Genomic DNA, 18,995 nt, shown 5'->3' on the forward strand with positions numbered 1-18,995 from the left:
GCTGTCAGTGTTGCTAATGCTTTCTGAGAAGTCATGACTGCCAGGTGAATTACTTAGCAAAGATAGCCTAAATATTGTTGGTTAGAAAGAATTTAACTCTATTATCTGGGATGGTGCTTCGATGTTTTTCTAGCCACGAAAACAAGGCCGCCTCTCCCAGGACCCAAAACTGTTCCCAGGTGACCTAAGAGTGTTATTTTTATTGAGTCTATAAAAAGTGAGTATTTTACCCTTTTCCACATGGACTCACTTATATTAAACTCAGGCTTAATTTGTTTATAAAATTTTCACGTAGCTACAGCTAAGGGACAACTGAAGTTATTACTTCTAATGAGCAATAATCTTCCCAGCAAGTAACAGAAAAATAAAATAAGCAGAGATTAAATGTCCTCCTACACACTATTTTATTCGATTAAAAAATCCTGCCATTTGCAATATTGGCTTTTATGTGGAAGGAAATTCTAAACTTCAAGTCAATCTACAAACAACAAGTGCAGATAATGTCTCAAGGAGGACAACAAATGAAACAAATTAATGTGTACAATGTAGCAAAACAAGGAAATAAATCCCAAATTAATCCTAATTCAGTTAAAAATTGAGTCATAATACTGTGTGGAGTGAACGGCAATTTGGAGAATTAAAAACAGAAACAGAAAAATAGTGCAAAGCTTAGGATCAGCTCTTGTTGCCTGTGTGAATCTCTCTAAGAGAAACCAGGAATTTTATTTTCTGGAGCTTTGGCCGTCTGCACCATCGTTCACTGAGCCTTTTGGCTCTAGGTCAGAAGACTGTGTGTGCCCCAAACTCGTGTCAAAGTTAAGGATTGTTTGCAAAATGGGTCCTCCCCCCTCGTGTCTTCAAGTTGGGTGTTGAGTATTTTACCCACCAGGGTGCTTCACACAGTCGCCTCAGTTGTATTTAATGTTCTGCTTTTATAGAGCAAGTCCACTGTGTTAAGTCTTTCATTTTAAATCTGATTTGTAGGCTGTGTCTACACGACAAGGGAACAATTTCCCTAGAGAAAGAATGAACTCACAAATGTGGCTGTGAGCATTAATTTCTCAGCATGAAAATTAGCTCTGCCTTGCAAAGTATTTCATCCAAATGTTTCAAATAAGTATACTCCATCTCTTTGAAGGAAGCTTTGTTTAAAAAAGTCTCATGGCCAACGTCATAGGAGACACCTGGCCAGATGGTACATGCTTTACCTCAAGTTATATCCTCACATAAACAGGTAACTTAAGGGTGAACATTTAAGGTCCAATAATACAATCCAGTCAGGAACTCTGGCCTCGTGTAGACATGACCATATACAACAGGGTAATATGAACTAAGAGAGGTTCTAAGAGGGTATGGGGAGCGTATGTAAGATGGCTTACATACAGAAACAGAAGAATGAATGGAAACAAAGCATAAATGGAATGACAGGTGCGAAGTATTCGTTCTCATCAATGGTGTCCTGGATAGATGTGTCCCACACACGTTGAAATCAGACACTAAGAAGTAGGTGACTCCTGTAGCTGGGAAGAGTATAGGGGTGGGTTTGGATAAGTAGATCTGAAGGCGCTGCCTGAGCCAGATGGCTAACATGAATTTATCTGTGGTTTGTTTTTTTTTTTTTTTTTTCATTGTTGTGATGACACCTCCCTTTTCTATTGGGTTCTGTTTGTTTATGATTCTCTGGTTCCGGCACTAACTTTTCAGAGCAATTTTGATATATATCCAATTGTTTCCCATTTGATTCAAGAAGTTGAGTTACTTCAGACCACTGCTCCAAGCCAAGTTTTCTAGGAGCTTTCTTCTGCTTTATTCCAAGTGGCGTTTCCCTCCCTAGTCCGCTGAGTTACTCAACAGTAACTCAAGCTGCGTCTCCTTTGAAATCTTCTGGCTAATCTCCTAAATGAGTTCATGGTGCCAGAGCACATATCATAATGTTAAATAGTTCTGACAGAGCTGAGCTTTTAACATTCTGCCCACAATCAGATGGCACCAGAAATTCGGGGTACTTCTTTCTTCTGAAAGCTGTCCAATCCTGAGCAAACAGTAATTCCAGCAGCTACAAGGTCTTTGTGATTTCACATAAAAGCCAACTGCCTACAGATCTGCTCCAGCTATAGGCTTAACAGTCCAACATGGAGTTGACAAAATATCTCAGTTGTTGGAGAGACAGCTTTCAAGTACTAGGAAAAGGGTACCATTTTCTCCATTCATCACAAAGGCTTCCATAACAGAGCCCCTCTGTGACCAAGAATAAAACATGAGCCCAAGTGTCTGATATTGCTTGACCTCTATTGGACAGTAGGGAATTAATCCCGAACAAGAAGAAAAAGTTGAGAGTCTTTTTCACTTTTGGCACGGTAACAGTGAACTTAAGTCCCTAGGCCTTAACAAACTGAATTTGCAGACAAGTGTATGTCTAGTCATCTCCTTCCATAGCTCACCAAACTCTGGTGGTAAAAATCATTACTTTGGGAATAGTATCCAGCCATTAGTTCTCAATGATAACTAAGAAAATGTCTACTGCATAAAATAAAAGAATTACTGACAGAAGCAAGCATTGCCAATGACTGTGTTTCCACTGAGATTGAAAGTTGATGCCAGGCCATCTTAAAACATCTTAACTACTGAAGAGAAAAATTTTAAAAATTACGGTTCATTAGTACCTGACGAAGGATATTCACAATATAAATGTTGCCAGAGTACTGTGCAGATATTTGATGCATACTAAAATAAAAAGAGAATAGCATCAACCATTTTTAAATTATAACTGCCCTTAAGGCTGCCTCACATTAGCTCAGGCAGAGTTAAAAGTTAACATCTGTCTTTTATATATGTAATCTGACAATGTGAGACACTGAGATTTATAGCAGAGAGGATCTTATTAAAAAACCTCACTGTTCAAATTTGCAAAACTAATAGACTACTGCAGACGAGCAGTATTGTCTCAAGCCAGGATCATGGTATCTAAGAGACAGACCTTAGGCTTGATGTAAGAGTAGGTGTAAACAATGTTATCTTTGCTCTTGTCATTTCTGTAGCTCTGGACGGTACTCATTTTGTGCACAACTAACCCTGTTACTGTATGCTTTTGTCTGACTGAGCGCATGTTTATAAAGAGTTACTGTTTGCCCGCTTACAGTTCAATGTTATGAATTTAGATGTGTTCATGTAATGATCCGTTTGTGGAGCCCGTGTTTACATCCTGTCACATGGTTATCTCCTCTACTCAGAACGCTGCTTACAAACACAACACAGTTAACCTTGGCATGCTGCCCTATGGAGGTATTTCAGCAATGCATGCAGGCAGAAGCATGACTTTAAACTTGCAGACTAAGTCTAAATTTGACCTTCAAGACCTACCTCTTCAGAAAGTAAGTATGGACTGCCCTACATGTGTCAGCATCCCAAAGCCACTTGATGTTTGTTCACCTGATGTATTTAGGCTATGCATCCAGCCCTGCTTGTTACGGACTCTCCATGGTCCGAAAGCACCAGGAAATGATGTAGAGCCTGAGTCCGTAGCTGCTCAGTGTTTATTGTAGCCAGGCTGATGATTACCAGACTCTTGCTTTTTGGACTGAGCAGGCACATGGCTTTTGAGATTGCTTTAAGCATCATCATTCTACTTATTTTTTATTCTTCCATGGTTTTCTTTCTTTTGTGTTTACACATTTATTGTTTACTGTTTTGGGGATGACCCCTGTCCTCCCTTAGTGAAAGAAGCACTCTGAGAACAATGCTGAAAACTGGTTTCGGTCTTGGGTGGTTCCTTTAGAAGGCATAATAGTCTGACTGGGCATGGAATTTAAATGCTTAGCACCTGTAAATCCTTTTTCAAGTCCACGTTCCTGGTAGAGATAGAGCACAGGTGGGAGAGATGTACATTGTAACAAGTTCATGTGTTTCAAACAAAAATGTAGACATATTAGCAAGGAAATAATACTGTATATTAATGAGAGAAAGAATTCCCATTATTAAGGAAACATTTTTTCTCATTCAGTCAGCACTGAGAATGCCCTCTTCAGTCAGCTTAGACTGATTAATGCTTTTCTGTTACATCGAAGTAGAGACTAATGAGTCATTTTCATCCGGTGACTCTATGCCTGTATGTTAATGTGGTCCTTTTGTGGAGGAAGCAACTCAAAATAGGAAAACAGTGAGAGCAGCCTCCTTTCTGCTTTCTGAAGGGAATTAAATGTGGGACAAACTCCCGTGGCTTTATGCCTCACACTCACTGTTAAATGTCTGGTAATATTCCCTAACTCTAGATAATTTAATTCATGCTTCGGGTAGTATAACATAGAGATTTTATACCCACAACTTTAAGTACACGCACATGAGAGTACACACACACACACACACACACACACACACACACACACACACACACACTCAGAGAGAGAGACAGAGACAGAGACAGAGACAGAGAGAGCAGAGACAGACAGACAGACACAGACAGACAGACACCAAAGCCTAACTAAACTGGAAACTTCCTCATTTTCCAGGGGATGACCAGTGGTGATTGCTAATGCTCTCTGCTGGCTTTTCTTGAGGTCAGCAATATCTCATAACCATGCTTGTGACCCAGCTTGTAGTCCCTAAACTCAGAACTGGGCTTTTGTGCAGTTAATTTATTCGAGCCAGCACAAGTTGGCTCTAGCATGTCATCAGCCATTTTCTTGACACCTCTTATATGTCCAAAGCCTTCATCCTCTTTCCACCTAAAACCAACTTTCTTATCCTACCCACACTCATGTATGGATGAGCTGTCACAACTGTAGCCCCCTCCGCAGGAGGACTTGGGAAGTAATGCAAATCAGACTTTGAAACTAGAATAATAAAATTTCAGAAAAATTCTCAAGCAAATTAAAGAAATCTTGGTATGAAGAAAGCCGTTGTTGGAGTCCTCTGAAAATATCTAATAGCAACAAGCCCATTTTGACTCATTCAGGGTCTAATTACTTCTCTTTGAGCTATACAGTGATCTAGACTCATAGGGTAACTGAACATCGGCAGTGCACTTAAATGTGTCTCTGGTATCTCAGTTATTCTCCAGATATGAGTTAGGGACAGCTGCCCTGGTGTTAGCCTTGTGGTGTGGTGGACCTGGAGAATAGATTCGTTACCTCTCACTGGAGTTACGTCACACTTAGCAATAACTCAGAGCTATATTTGAGGACCTCAGCTATCCTCTCTCAGGCACAAATAGAACCTACACAAAAGTAAGAAGTCCCTCTGGAAAGCACAATAAATTGCAACACAGCAATTAAAATACTGAAAGACTTCAAAGTAAATTACTATTAATACATTATCTCCTACATGGAGGAGGAGGGGGGAAGGGGGGAGGAAGAGTAAAAAAGCCATTTCTAAAATTACCAGCTAAGGTCTATGAAAAATGTACACTACCCTACCTGGCATGTAATGAGTTTGAAAGCATTTAAGTACAAGTATTCAGAACGTAGTCAAAGCTGTGGTTAAGGCACTTCAACCTATCTTCCATTCCATAGGTTACACCCTATTCTGCCAGATTCATCTCCTCTGTGGAGCTTGGATTTGCGAATTTGGTGAGGTTTTCTGCCAAACGAGAGAGTTGGTCTATTTTTATATACTTTTAAATTAGCATACAAGGAAAGGGATGTTACTATGGCACTTTCAACTACGCTATACTCTGACCTGTCCTCCCCTCTCCCTCCTCCCTACTCCAGCAGCCACCTTCTGCTTCTGTCTCACATGGGTTCTATTATGCCTGCTTTCTGTTTTCTCCACCCCCTTAAGATTTCCTCATACTCTCTCATGATCCCACACATGCACAAATATAGACACACATATACTAAAATCTGTACATGAGAGAAAACGTGCAGGGTTTGTCTACATCGACTTCACCACTTCAGTCTGTCCATTTGCAGTTTCTGACCAACTGCCGTAACTTTAGGAGCCACGGCTAACTGTTTTCATGATATGGTATGCTTCTTCTCAATCCTTCCTGCCAAACAAGAGCATATTCAACATCCATTTTCCTTCCTGCAGAAAATTACTCTCAGGCATCTGGGGCAGCGGGAGCATGATGTTTCCTAAGGAATGTAACAGAATGTGAAGCACACATTTGTAGGAGTGGTGCCCTTCCCAGGGAACACTAGTGGCTAAAATCACACATCGTAGGCACCCTCTCTGCCTCCCAAACTTGGCATCTTGCCTCAGGAGGAGGGAGTATTCTAATTCCCTCTGAAGCACTGACACTATCCTTAAGTAAATTCATAATAAGTTAATTAAATGACAGAATTGCTTGTAATGAAAAGCCCTGACACCTCGCAATGCTTGCACAGCATATGTTCAAAGGCATGGAGAGGAAAGATATGTTGGTCAAGGGCACAGGGAGAGAAGACATATTGGTCAAGGGCATTGGGAGAAGGCATGCTGACCAAGGACACAGGGAGGGAAGGCATGCTGATCTTCTTGAGTATTTTGAACATTTCTAACTCATCTCTATTTATTGCATGCCAAGTCAAGCATACATTTTTCATGGGTTAAAAGCCAACTATAGTCTTTCTATTCTGTAAACAATAAATGATAATTCCATGAAAGTCTTTAAGATATTTTTGAAAATGCCACCAGATACAACAAAATTAATAATAAAAGTTAAGATTATTCATTAATTTGTTAACATTTCTGCTGAACTTGAAATTTTAAGAGTGCTTATGAACTAAAATGTTGACATGTAAGTCAGACCTAAATTATAAGACACTGATATTTCCTATTTATTTGTCCATTCATTCATTTATCCTTTATTTGCTGCCTTTCCAAAAAGCATTTGAGTCACCTTTCTATGATGTTTTAATGGTTCATGTGCTTTTTTTGGATGTGTTCTACTGTAACAAGCTTAGCTATTGTCTTGAAACGTTATGTTAATGGAAAAGAATGACAGTATAAGAGAATGTCAGTTCAAATTTTATTTTCATTGCCTAGATTAATGATAGAATGATACATTGGGAGAAAACAAAGGCTGAGAAACACTGAGAACCCACTCTGTCTCTCTGGTACCACAAGGTACTTTAAGGATGGTTTTCTTGCAACTCACAAACCTAAGTGGACATATTTAGGAGGTTATGAGACAGACTGTAGACTGGAGCTCACAAAACACACAAATGTATCATGTGCTTTACTGTCCTGCCCCTGGTACCCAGCATAGTAGTAGAGGGAATTTAAATCTGACTCTGCCTGGTACCTAGTATAGACCCTTTCTACCAAAGGCAAAGCCTTTTCACAGTTTGTAACTCCTGACATTTTCATTTTCATTCATGACTCCAAGTAGTCAATACAGTTCCTTCACACACCTTATTATCCAAACAAACATGAAAGTTGATGATGTGGGATATAACAAATGGAGAATCTTTTTTTTTTTTTTTTGGTTCTTTTTTTTCGGAGCTGGGGACCGAACCCAGGGCCTTGAGCTTCCTAGGCAAGCGCTCTACCACTGAGCTAAATCCCCAGCCCCACAAATGGAGAATCTTAACTGACCCGATGACACATGGTTCTGTAGGCACTGCAGGAGAAATGTCTCAGGTTATCTGATCTAAGCGAAAGCGAGTGGTCATCCTGTACTTCACCAGATCCTTGTACTTCCTGACTGTTCAGTCAGAATGTGCCTGGTGACATGACTATTGCATACCCCAAGTCTCACATGTTAACCATGCTGACAACTGCACCACCAAAGAACATCAAAGCTGGGGAAGAAACACTGGCCTATGCTAATGCCAGCCCAGGGTGTGGCTACCAAAATAAATACACAGTAGCTTCCACAGAGCTAAAGATACATTCACCACCCCTTCTTCTTCTAGAGTTTATTACTGTAATGTTACACCTTAGAATCTTTTTATTAGTTACTAAATCAGTTCGTTGCTGTCTAAGAAACTCCTGGGTTACAGAAATATAATCAGTAATGTTTGCCCTGACTATTTTTAAACTTCTGGGCTCCTTTTTCACTGGACCTATGCAGATGACTCAGGACAGGATGGCTCCATCACCGTAGTCCACCCTTATAAAGGCCATCCGCCATTATAATTATGAAAAAAAGCCACCAGTCTGCAAGTGCACACAGTCCTCACATACAGAAGCTAAAATGAGCAAACAACGTTAGTATCAGTGTGCATGATGTCTCATCTCTGCTATGGGCTAACATAGTCTTTTAAAACCATAATTACAGAGATTCTCCCTCACAATCTAGTTGCCTTTGTCATAAATGTCTCTTCTCAAAAGCTTGCTGGAATGCAGAAATAGTTTCACTAAAATTACTCTGGACAGATTATTTTTCTAGCTTTTCTTGTTTTTGTTTTTATTATTAGGTTTTATTTATTGACTTGTATGTTTGCTCCAGCTTGGGCATTTTGTTTTGTTTTGTTTTGTTTTGTAGAAGGTCTAAGTACATAGCCCATGCTGGCCTCAAATTTATGATCCTCCAGCTTCAGCCTCCCTCCTAAGTGCTGAAATTATAGGCATGTGCCACCATGCTTCTCGGGACTAATTATCTTTTAACAATTCTTAAATCTATGGAAATGTCCTTTGCAAACCATATGTAAATTGCCTAACAAAATAGAGCCTTGCATTCATCAAAGATGTCTCAAGAACTTGGCAAAGTGTCAAAACCCAATGCCATTCATTTATTTTCTCGAGCAAGATGGCATTACATATAATTTCACAAGCATGCTTCACACCACTAATTACCAGATGAACAAGGCTAATGATTCAGCTATGCTCATTTATTCATGCTAATGCTATGTATGTATGTATACATATACATTCATCCATTTGTGTACATCATGTACGCAAATACATGAACAAGTATACTCACACAGATGCACATTGAAGGCTCAACCAGATTAGAAATTACTTCTTTCATTAGGCATTTATCATCATCCCTAGTCCTCAGCCTCCTCAACACTAAGTCTCCCAATAGCCACAACAAACTTTGGAGTCCATTTTAGTCAGCTATAGTCCTTATCAAACTGTTTGCTTTTCCACTAAATCTCACTGGCCATTCCCTCTGTTATTCCAATAAGCAAACCAGCAGAATCCAACAGCTAAGGTCCTGTGCCCTGTGTGTTTCTTTATCTTCTGGAGAATTTTAACAGCTAGACAGCAAATTTATTTACAGCATTTATCCTTTGAGAAACAATATGAGCACACTTTTCAGTCATCTCCTTTCACCACCCAACATCAATAAGTTGTTTCCATGGTTTTTCTGTTTCTTCAGGCTTTAGTGCCTCACTTAGGAAAATCAAGACACAGCTCGTTCTTGAAATAAGGAAAATGCTTTCAGAAAGCTCCACTGATTTTACTGGGTAGTGAGAAAGAATCTCTTTAATAATCCCGTTTGTTTCTGTCCCTTTGTCCCTGTAATATGAAAGAATTAGTGTGACCGTTAACTCTAATTTTAAAAAGAGACAAATTAAGTTACAAACTTATGAAGAACCAAGGTCATATGTCAGGTTTTTGAGAGAATGGAGCTCTACCTTTGCATTAGGCCAAGAAGAATTGTGCCATTTTTGAATAGCTCTCAGTGACTATTCAAAATAGGACCGTTCATTACTGGGCAGGTAAGAAAACGCATACGAGGAAATACATATAAAGATAAGAGTGACTTGAACAGGAAAAGGAACCTGGTGTTGAATTCTGCCACCTCTCAAGAATGTGTCTGACACACAGACAGCCAGATGACAGGTTATATTATCCCTCAGGGCAGAGGACTCAAGCCAAAGAGACACAGGTACTGAAAATCCAGTAGAAAAAAAAATCAGTGGTTCTTGAGTGTATGAATTCCTTTCAGCTACTTAATATTTGAATTCTGATTTGCCATATTTTAATGTCTAGAAAAGTTGTATGTGGGCACATGTGCACACATCAGCCTAGAAAGAGTAAAGAATAGAAATCCATTTCAAGCATCTATCAGATAACTATCTCGCTGCTTTCAAAAACATGTTTTTCATATGTGTCACTCTTCATTTGATTTTTTTTAAAAACACAAATTCACTCTTGACATGAAGGTTTACATATAGAAAACTTTTTTGGTGGGTTTTTTTTAATTTCTGATGGGCTTATAGAAACAGCATTTACACAGTCAAAGTAAAAGGTGAAATTTGAGCTATGTCCTTTTCATTATGTCTATTGGAGGGACTGTGAGACACTTTTACTGTGAGCCCTGTTAATTTTACTGTATTTTCTGGCAGTTCTTTAAAAACATGTATGTGGTTAGAAAGGAGGTTATGGAGTTGCTTTTTAGAGTAGTAGGACTACTCAGTGTACCCAGAATAGGCCTGACAAGCAGCTATCTGTGACAGTTATGAAGGGAGTAGCTGACCAAGACTGAAGGGCCCACCTCACACAGGGTACAAGCAAGCAAGAGCCAGGCTCTGCTACCACAGATTCTTCAGAATATGGACTGGTGTGGGCAGCAACAGAGTCATACAGGGATTCCCAAAAGGACAAGCAAAACTCATGTATCCTGGAAGTTAGAAGGGAAGCGAATTTGTATACACGCCCCAAACTGTATATACCCACCAGTTGTCTCTCCAATAGAAGCTATAGGTCTCACCTTTCTAATAGTATATGATTGCTTAATGTTAATCTAGATATAGTATAGATCATCTCAAATTATATAAGATCAATATTAATAAAGACAGGGTATTCCTGTTTGCTAAAAAAAAACCACACCAAGAAATCAAATATTTTTAAAATTATTAATTTAAATTTAATATATAAGTGATGCATAAATGAATTTAGTAACCAGGACAGTGATGGCTTACTTGGTCATGACTCTAGCAGCTGTCTGTTGATAATGCACAGTGCCAAGCATCTTCTTCTGCCAGTGCTGATCCTGCCAAGGATTGGTAGAAAATACATCCTTACAAAATCACATCAAAGACCGAAAATTCATGTTAGGCTATGGCCTAGAATATTGCACATTCCAGTCCATGAATCTCATGATTTCGATTTATATAATAAATGGTAAGCTCAAACTAAAGAGGCAAACTAAACAAGCTTTAAAATGTTGTGGGTGTTTTTAGAGCATTAATCAATTTCATTCTCATTATCTTTATTCCGGTATTATAGAGAACCTAAACTTTAAAATTCAGTAAATAACTCTGAGATGGTTGCTTTAATCATATTTCTCATTGTTTCCAAAATAGTTGTCAGTTTAGAATTCTTACTCAGTAAATAGCATTCAATAGTATTTCCAGTTAGGATATATGTTTTATATAATCAAACAAAATTAATTTTACCATAATTGTTAGGGACTCTTTTCAGAAAACTATCGTAAACATCACTAAAGAATGCCATACCATTTTCGCAATAGACCCCGTCCCAGCAAAGCAACATTTTAGACAATGGACAAGAAGATGTCTCTCCTAGTGGCCAATGGAATCCTTACCCACTTGGGAGGCGGGATGTACCTCCGGACACCATTACTAAAAAGGTAATCAATTTCAAGTTAACACAAACCATGAAACTCACACATCCATCGTAATTTGTAGTCCATATCTTGTGTCTTAATATCATTTCTAACCTCATGGTAAATTCAGGCTAAATATACTGATACTCAAAGGCTTCTGGTCAACTGTCAGTTCATTGAAGAGAATGGAAATAAACACAGCCTGGTGCTCAGTTAGTAATAGGTGTACGTCAGTAAGCTGCCCTTCTGCAGACTCATCACTTCTAAGAGTACCTGAAGACATGCTTTGAAGTGCAAGCACGGAAAGATGTGTTGCATAGACTTCATCCAGCTTTGCTTTCAACAGTGCACATAACCAACTTCCATAAAATTAAATTTATCCTAAAAATGTTGGTTTGCCGCATCTAAAATTGTAACAGGGTCAGCGAGCTGCCTCGGCATGTAAAGGTGCTCCCCTTCAAGCCTGACTACCTGATTTTGATCCCCAGACCCACATGATAGAGAGAGAAAGACTATTCCCACAAGTTATCCTTTGACAAGTACATATGCTTTGTGGCACATATATGGCCACACACAGTTCATATATAAATCAATCTGTAAATAAATACAATAAAACTGTTTAGAGTTGCAAAGGTAACTCACTGAGCAATGGCACATACACTACGTGCTAAGCACTTGCTTGGAGAAGCAAAGACGAATACAAGCCTCGAGAATCTTTTAAACTAATGAGTGTAGTGAGTGGGTCAGACATAATAGTTCACCACAGCAAAGGAAAGGAAAGCAGCAGCATGAGAGTGAGCAGGGGTGTCTGTGCCTCTTACTGTGATTTTTAAGTTCTTATAAACCAATAAAAGAGGCAATAGTTTCTAAATTAATAAAATACGAGCAGTCCTGAGAGGCTAAATCAGTCAGCATTACATCAAAATTAAACTCTTAGCAATCAAGGAACTGGGTTGAGATCATTTCTCATCTGCTATGCAGGCTACATAAAAAGGACTGGGGCACACAACGCTCTTCATATGCCTAAGAACGCAGGGCGCTACGCCGGTGGTGACCCATGATGCAGTGCAGCTGAGTAAGCAAAGACCTGCTCTGAAGGCTCTAAAATCATTAAATTAAACCTTGAGCGTCATTCAATGTCATGGGATATTTACCAAGAAAAGGGGAGGGGGCAGATTCAATTGTCTATCGGCAACAAAGTGTGTAAATTTGCTGTTTTCACAAAGGAATATTTTACAGAACTGAACAGTGAGTAAATTTGGTTATGACTGTGGTTATAAGCTCTAAAAACATAGCCAGAAATATACCGAGCAGGATTAGGTCTGTGCATCTCTGGCCTAAGACATGAGGAAGAAAATTATCTTTATGAGGGCGTGATAAGCACTGTATTTAGAAATTCCGCATACGTCTAGGAAGAGCACTGGGTGAGATTCTTCCACTAGCTGTGGTTCTCACATTAGAATGTTGAGGGTCCAGTGACGTCACGCTGTAACTGCACTCGTAATTTACCTAAAGTGTAACCTTTGGGACTTTGCCTCTGATGAGTTTAGTCAGTCTTTAAAGATACACTTTTTTTTCCGGAATCTCTGGTGAATCATTGCCTTGCAGACACCACGCATGTGCTTGGGCAGCCCACTATGATCTGTGACCATTCCGAGATAAGGACGCCATTTGGGAAGGAATTAAAGGGACCTAAGGACAGGGACATAGTGTCCAAATAAACAGAAAATAACCAGAAGTCAAATTATATGTGCTGTATCCTGTAGGAAATGGAAAGAGGAACATGGAAACATTTTCAAAGGGAAATGGCGGGATCCGATGTTTATTTAAACAGTTCTCTGATGGGTTTTTCCAGAGAACACACTGCAAAGGAGAGAGCTTAGAACCAATGAACAAGCCAAGGAGCCTCTCTGACTCTTCAGAGGAGAAAAGATGGAAACATAGCACATAGAGAAAAGGGATTAGATGCATTAGAAGCCTGACAGGTAGAGCCAGGAGCGTCTCGTGTAAAAACCTTTCATGAAATCAGAAAGTGAGCTGGGACTGAGGCAAATTCAATGAACTCTTATAGAAGAGCCAGTTATGGTACATTTTCTAGGAAATCAATCCAGCAAATTTTTTCTATGCTATGGAAATAAGAATAAATATGTCAGTGCTGGAGAGATGGGTCAGCAGTTAAGAGCATGTATTGTTCCGGTAAAGAACCTGAGTTCCATTCCCAGCAACTGCCTGTATCTCTAGCTCCAGGAAGATCCAGGCCTTTGGCACCCTGTGGACCCCTGCACATGCATGTACACATCCACACAGAGACACGCGTGGTTAAAATAATTAAATAAACATCTTTAAAAGAACATGTTACTTGGATTTACTATATCTTGATAGTATATAATTAACATAGGATGGATGGAGAAATGCTAAAGAAGAGAAATGAGACTGTACTAGACAGAGATAGGAAAGAAGGAACGGAGGGGGAATGGGATTCATCTACTTGCTAGATAAGAATTAAATAAGGCCCCAAACTCTATGAAAATGAGACACTACAGAGGCATGGCTATGGTAATAGCAAGAAAGGAAGACAGTTTTGAAGAAGGAATAACTTTCCTTCTTATTACTCCACTTCGAATATTTGTTTTGATAACCTAATAGACCAGTATGATATAGCCCTATCAATTGCTTTTAATGTTAACTGGATTATGTAAACATTTTTAAAGCTTGCTCTTTCTAGTATTAACTACAATTATTCACAAAAGTAAGGTAGACGGGAGCTTGTGAAAATATAGTCAAAAAGCGAAGTGACATGTGAATAGCAGGTCTTTAATGTGACAGTCATTGTTCTGGGTTCCTATAGGATGTGCCAGTATTCTTATCAGAGCACATTCCTTTATTTCCTGATGCCAGTATGGCCATGCAATAGCCACACATCCAGGGGACTTTTCTTGTCCCCACTGACTCTGAGTCGTCCCTTTAATAAAAGTCTAAACCCAAAAATTATCTATTAGATAGCTATCAAGTCAAGGTAGAAAATAAACTCATCACAGATTAAAGCAATAGAAAGGTGTTGGATTAAAACATTTCATATATCAATCTTTGGCACAGGTGACACATAAAGTATTATTCTCCTTCAGAAATTTGAGAAAATCATATTATCTTTGCTTTGAGAAAAATCTAGAAGCAAAAATACAAGATTAACGCAACACCACAAGAATGCCCATGACTCACTGTGTAGCTAGGAGACCTAGGTAACATAGCAACTGAGGAATCAAGGGTTGTTGCCAAGGAGAAGATTCAATTTCTAGTTGCGTGATTATTAGCCTTCTAATCTCATTATGTATTAGTTCTTAAAAACATTAAGATGGAAAAAAAATAACTTGTAGTTTTTAATCACTGTTTGCTAATCTCTCCCGTCTCATCTCTCTATTGGAGAAATACATGACAATGATATTAGAAAACACTACAGGTTAAAATGAACAAATCTGTACTCACTTTTGCTACATCCCACTCACATGGACTTAGGTTATTAACTCCCAGTTCCACTGCTATGTTTTCCATGTTGATGTTTAACCGTGGAACAGTATACTGAGGGATGTTCAATAAGACAGACATGATTGCCCTCATATCATCCAGCTGCCACCCTGTGGCGTGGGACACCAAAAAGGAAGGATTGCCTCATATTTCATATGTCATTAGGGACAGACCTGCCTCTAAGTAAAACCTGAGAGATCAGCAGGACCTTCAAATGCCCCTCACACTACAGACACACCACCAAGCTCTGACAGACTGACTACTCTAGCAACCAATTGTGGACATAGGTCGGGGCACCAAATACAAGTCAGAGAGAAGACACGTCCTTCTTAACATTAGTTCTCACGGACTTGTCATAATCATGAATGTGTACGGTATAGAGCAGGCACTGTAGTAGAGTCCTTGACAGAAAGTCTCTTGTCATCTTCATAGCTTCACAAGGTGGAGACTTCCCCGAGATGGACTGATAAACAAGAAATTAGAACCAAGTGTTATCTGAGCATAGAGTATACTCCACTTTTCCCATTGGTGTTTATTCATTGGGCTTCATGATGGGTTAAATGAGGACATGTTCCTTAAGTGGATCCACCCATTCCTTCTCCAAGCCCCCTCCCTTTGCCACAAGCCCGTGGACCCTACCCAGTTTTGTTTTCATTTTCATGCCATATACACATCCATGATTTCATGTGTCTGTATAACATCAAGAAACCAAAGTGAACGCTCTGCTCTTGCTCTCTTGCTCTTGCCCTCTCACCCTCTTCCCCTTTGTCCCTTCTCTCCCCATTCCCCTCCCCCTTCCCTCCATGTGCTCATGGCCGGCCATTACTCCTCTCCTCTTCTACTACTCTTCTCTCATTAAACCTTTCCATGTTGGGGAAAACAAAAGAAACCAAAGTGAGAGAAAACATTCCTACAAAAAGTTTGTTCCTTGTGACTGAAAAAAGAAGCCTCTTTGTACATAAAAATACATTTTCTTTGCCCATTCCCCTGTTATTGGACACCTGGGTTGGTTTCATAACTTAGCTGCTGTAAATAGCGCTGCCACAAGCTTTAATGCTCTGGAATCTCTGTGACATATCTGCTTGGGATTCTTTGTTAGCACTCAAGAGTAGTAGAGCTGGGTCATATGACAGGTCTATTTCCAGTCTCTTTAAACCCTCCTTACTGATTTCACAGTGGCTGAACTTGTTTAGATTCCCACCAGAGTATATGTGGGACCCCTTTGCCCACATTTTCTTTTTTTTTAAGGATTTATTTATTTATTTTATGTATGAGTACACTATGGCTGTCTTCAGACATATGTATGGGCGTCGGATCCCATTACAGATGGTTGTGAGCCACCAGGTGGTTGCTGGGAATTAAACTCAGGACCTTTGGAAGAGCAGTCAGTGCTCTTAACCGCTGAGCCATCTTGCCAGCCCTTGTCCACATTTTCATTGGCATATATTGTTATTCTTTTTTCTAGATTTATTTGTTCATATATGAGTGCTCTAACTGCATGTAGACCTGCATGCCAAAAGAGGGCATCAGAACTCATTATAGGATGTTGAAAGCCTCCTTGTGTTGCTGGGCATTGAATTTAGGACCTCTGGAAGAGCAGCTGGTACTCTTAACCACTGAGCCATCTCTCCAGCCCATATTGTTAGTCTTAATGGTTGTCATTCTGACTGGAGTTAGGTGGACTACCAATATAGCTTTAATTTACACTTCCCCGAAGGGTTGAGAAGGTGAATATCCTCGTCTGTTTATTGGCCATTTCATATTCTGAGAACTGTTGGCTCATTTTATTAGTTTCTTCACTGATATGGTTGGTTTCTTGTTATTTAGATCTTAAGTGTTCTAGATATGCTATCAGATATATATATACCTGGTGAAGATTTTTCTCATTCTCTAGCCTGTCTCTTCACTCATTTGTTTCTCTTGTTGGGTAAAATACATTTCATTCATTAAATCTCATTTGTCAAATTCATTTCTCATTAAATCAATTGTTAGTGTTATTTCCTGAGTCACTGGAATCATTTTCAGAAAGTCCCTGCTTATGCCCAGCATCACAGAGAATCAAGCTCTTTGCTTTGCTGACTTTCTCTGCTGTCACTGAAGGGGGCTGTCCATGTCTTTGTCTAGCAAGTGAATTTATTGTTGGGACTCTCCCTCCTAGCTGTGTTTCGCTTTGTCCCACAGACCTTAACATAGCATATTTTCTGGTATACTGTTTCATTGCACTGTTTTACTTGCCCTGGGCTTCCTCTTTGAGCCTGAACTACTTAGAAATATATTATTTGGGGTGTTTGAGGAATACCCATCCATTCTTCTTCCACTGCATATAACTTAAATGAGTTATGATTGGAGACCACCTTTGGTGTGACTTCGGTCAACTTGTTTGAAAGTTGATTTCAGTTTAGGTCATGGCCTAGACAGATTCCTATAGTGAACTGGGGAGAATTCTAGACCTGACAATTAGATGTGGTTGGTGGGTGTTGGTGTTGGGTTCCTCTGTATCTTTATATTCTTGATAATTTTTCTATCAGTTATTTAGAAATAGATATTATAGTTCTCTTGTAGTTCAATAATTTTTGTTTGTCATATCTACACCTTCATTGTCTGACTATATATAAGATAGAGCTTTTTGATAAACTAAATTTCTCTCATAGCATAAAATTCCAATCTGTCTCTGGCAAAGTTTTTTGTTCTGACATCTTTTTTATTCAGTCTCACAAAATCTTTTTTTTTCTTTTCCTTTAATTGCTATTCATACCATGTCACTTCATAGGCCTGTTTAGCCTGTTTACATCACTTTATTAAAAGTAAGAATTGAGGGGAAATGGGTCAATTGGTAAAGTCTTGCTACATAGAAGTCTGGTGTTCAGAGTTCAGATGTCCAGACCCAAGTGAAAAGCTAGAAACAGCAGTTATACACATGCAGTCCTGGTGCTGGGAAGGCAGGTGGATCAGATCCCTGGGTTTTGCTGGTCAGCCATGCTCAGTCAGGAAATTCAGGTTCAGTAAGAGAATGTTTCAAAAGTAAAGTGGAAAGCAACTGAAAAACATTCTCAATGTCAACCTTTACCCTTCACATGAACATGTATACATATAAAAACATGTGCACACTTACACACATGTTGATACAGATATACACACTCACATACAAAAATTAAAAAAACTGTTGCATTTAAGTTTTAATCCCATTTGATGATATTTTTTACAGTTGATTGTGAATTTTGTTGCTTCTGAAGTTCTTTTTCCTGTTTCCTGTGAATTATTTGAGCATCTCTTAGAATTTCATCTTCATTTATCAATTATGATTTTAGTGTGACCCTCTATATATCTGTTATAGTGCTGCTCTGGAAAGTACACATGTGCACATGCACACAGACACACACTCAGAAAAAGAGACAGACAGACAGGCAGACAAAGAGAGACAGAGATAGAGACAGACAGAGACAGAGAGGAGAGAGGGAGACAGAGAGGTAGACAGAGACACAAAGAGAGAGAGACACAGAGAGAGACAGAGAGAGAGAGACAGAGAGAGAGAGAGACAGAGAGAGAGAGAGAGAGACAGAGAGAGAGAGACAGAGAGAGAGCGCTAGCTTACAAATCTACTAGAGTCATGATTTAGAAGCTGAAGCACAGAACACAGACCTGACGTCCCCTGCCTTCCTGGTTTGACCGGCCTTCTAGGATGCAGACTCCTCTTGCATTCTACCTGTGTGGGTCTGTGTGCAGTCACATCAGATAGTGTCATAATTTTGTTTTAAACATAAAATAAAGTTTGCTAACTTAAGGAAAGAAAAGTCAATTTATCCACTGGCAGCTTTTGGCAATGTTTTCCCCCTTCTTACCAATACAAGCTTTTTCTTCTCCCATTTCCTTCCTGCTGGTGAGCTGCCTTCCAACTCTATTTTAAGAGAGTCCTTGGGACAACAATCCCCCTCATTTCCCTCGTTTGAAACCGTTCTGATTTCCTGTTCATTGCTGAAGAATACTTGAACAGTCAGAGGATTTGGGCTGACAGTTAATTCTTTCCAGTGCT

At 39.4% G+C, this 18,995-nt stretch overlaps 1 protein-coding gene across 9 annotated transcripts in view; it reads left to right on the top strand.

The window, feature by feature from the left end:
• The window catches only part of Lrrc7 (leucine rich repeat containing 7), a 453,319-nt gene that overhangs the window by 394,395 nt on the left and 39,929 nt on the right, over nucleotides 1-18,995 (top strand). For 6 of the 9 annotated variants that reach the window (XM_032897090.1, XM_032897087.1, XM_032897091.1 and 3 more), the window contains 2 exons: nucleotides 3,231-3,371; nucleotides 11,348-11,467. The exons of 1 other annotated variant lie outside the window; for it this stretch is intronic. In XM_032897090.1, coding sequence (XP_032752981.1) covers nucleotides 3,231-3,371; nucleotides 11,348-11,467 — 261 coding nt within the window. The remainder of the gene's footprint in view (nucleotides 1-3,230; nucleotides 3,372-11,347; nucleotides 11,468-18,995) is intronic. 2 more of the 9 variants (XM_032897089.1, XM_032897092.1) reach the window with 1 other exon arrangement.

The sequence above is a fragment of the Rattus rattus genome, chromosome 3 (assembly GCF_011064425.1).
Source record: "Rattus rattus isolate New Zealand chromosome 3, Rrattus_CSIRO_v1, whole genome shotgun sequence".
Classification (NCBI taxonomy): domain Eukaryota; kingdom Metazoa; phylum Chordata; class Mammalia; order Rodentia; family Muridae; genus Rattus; species Rattus rattus.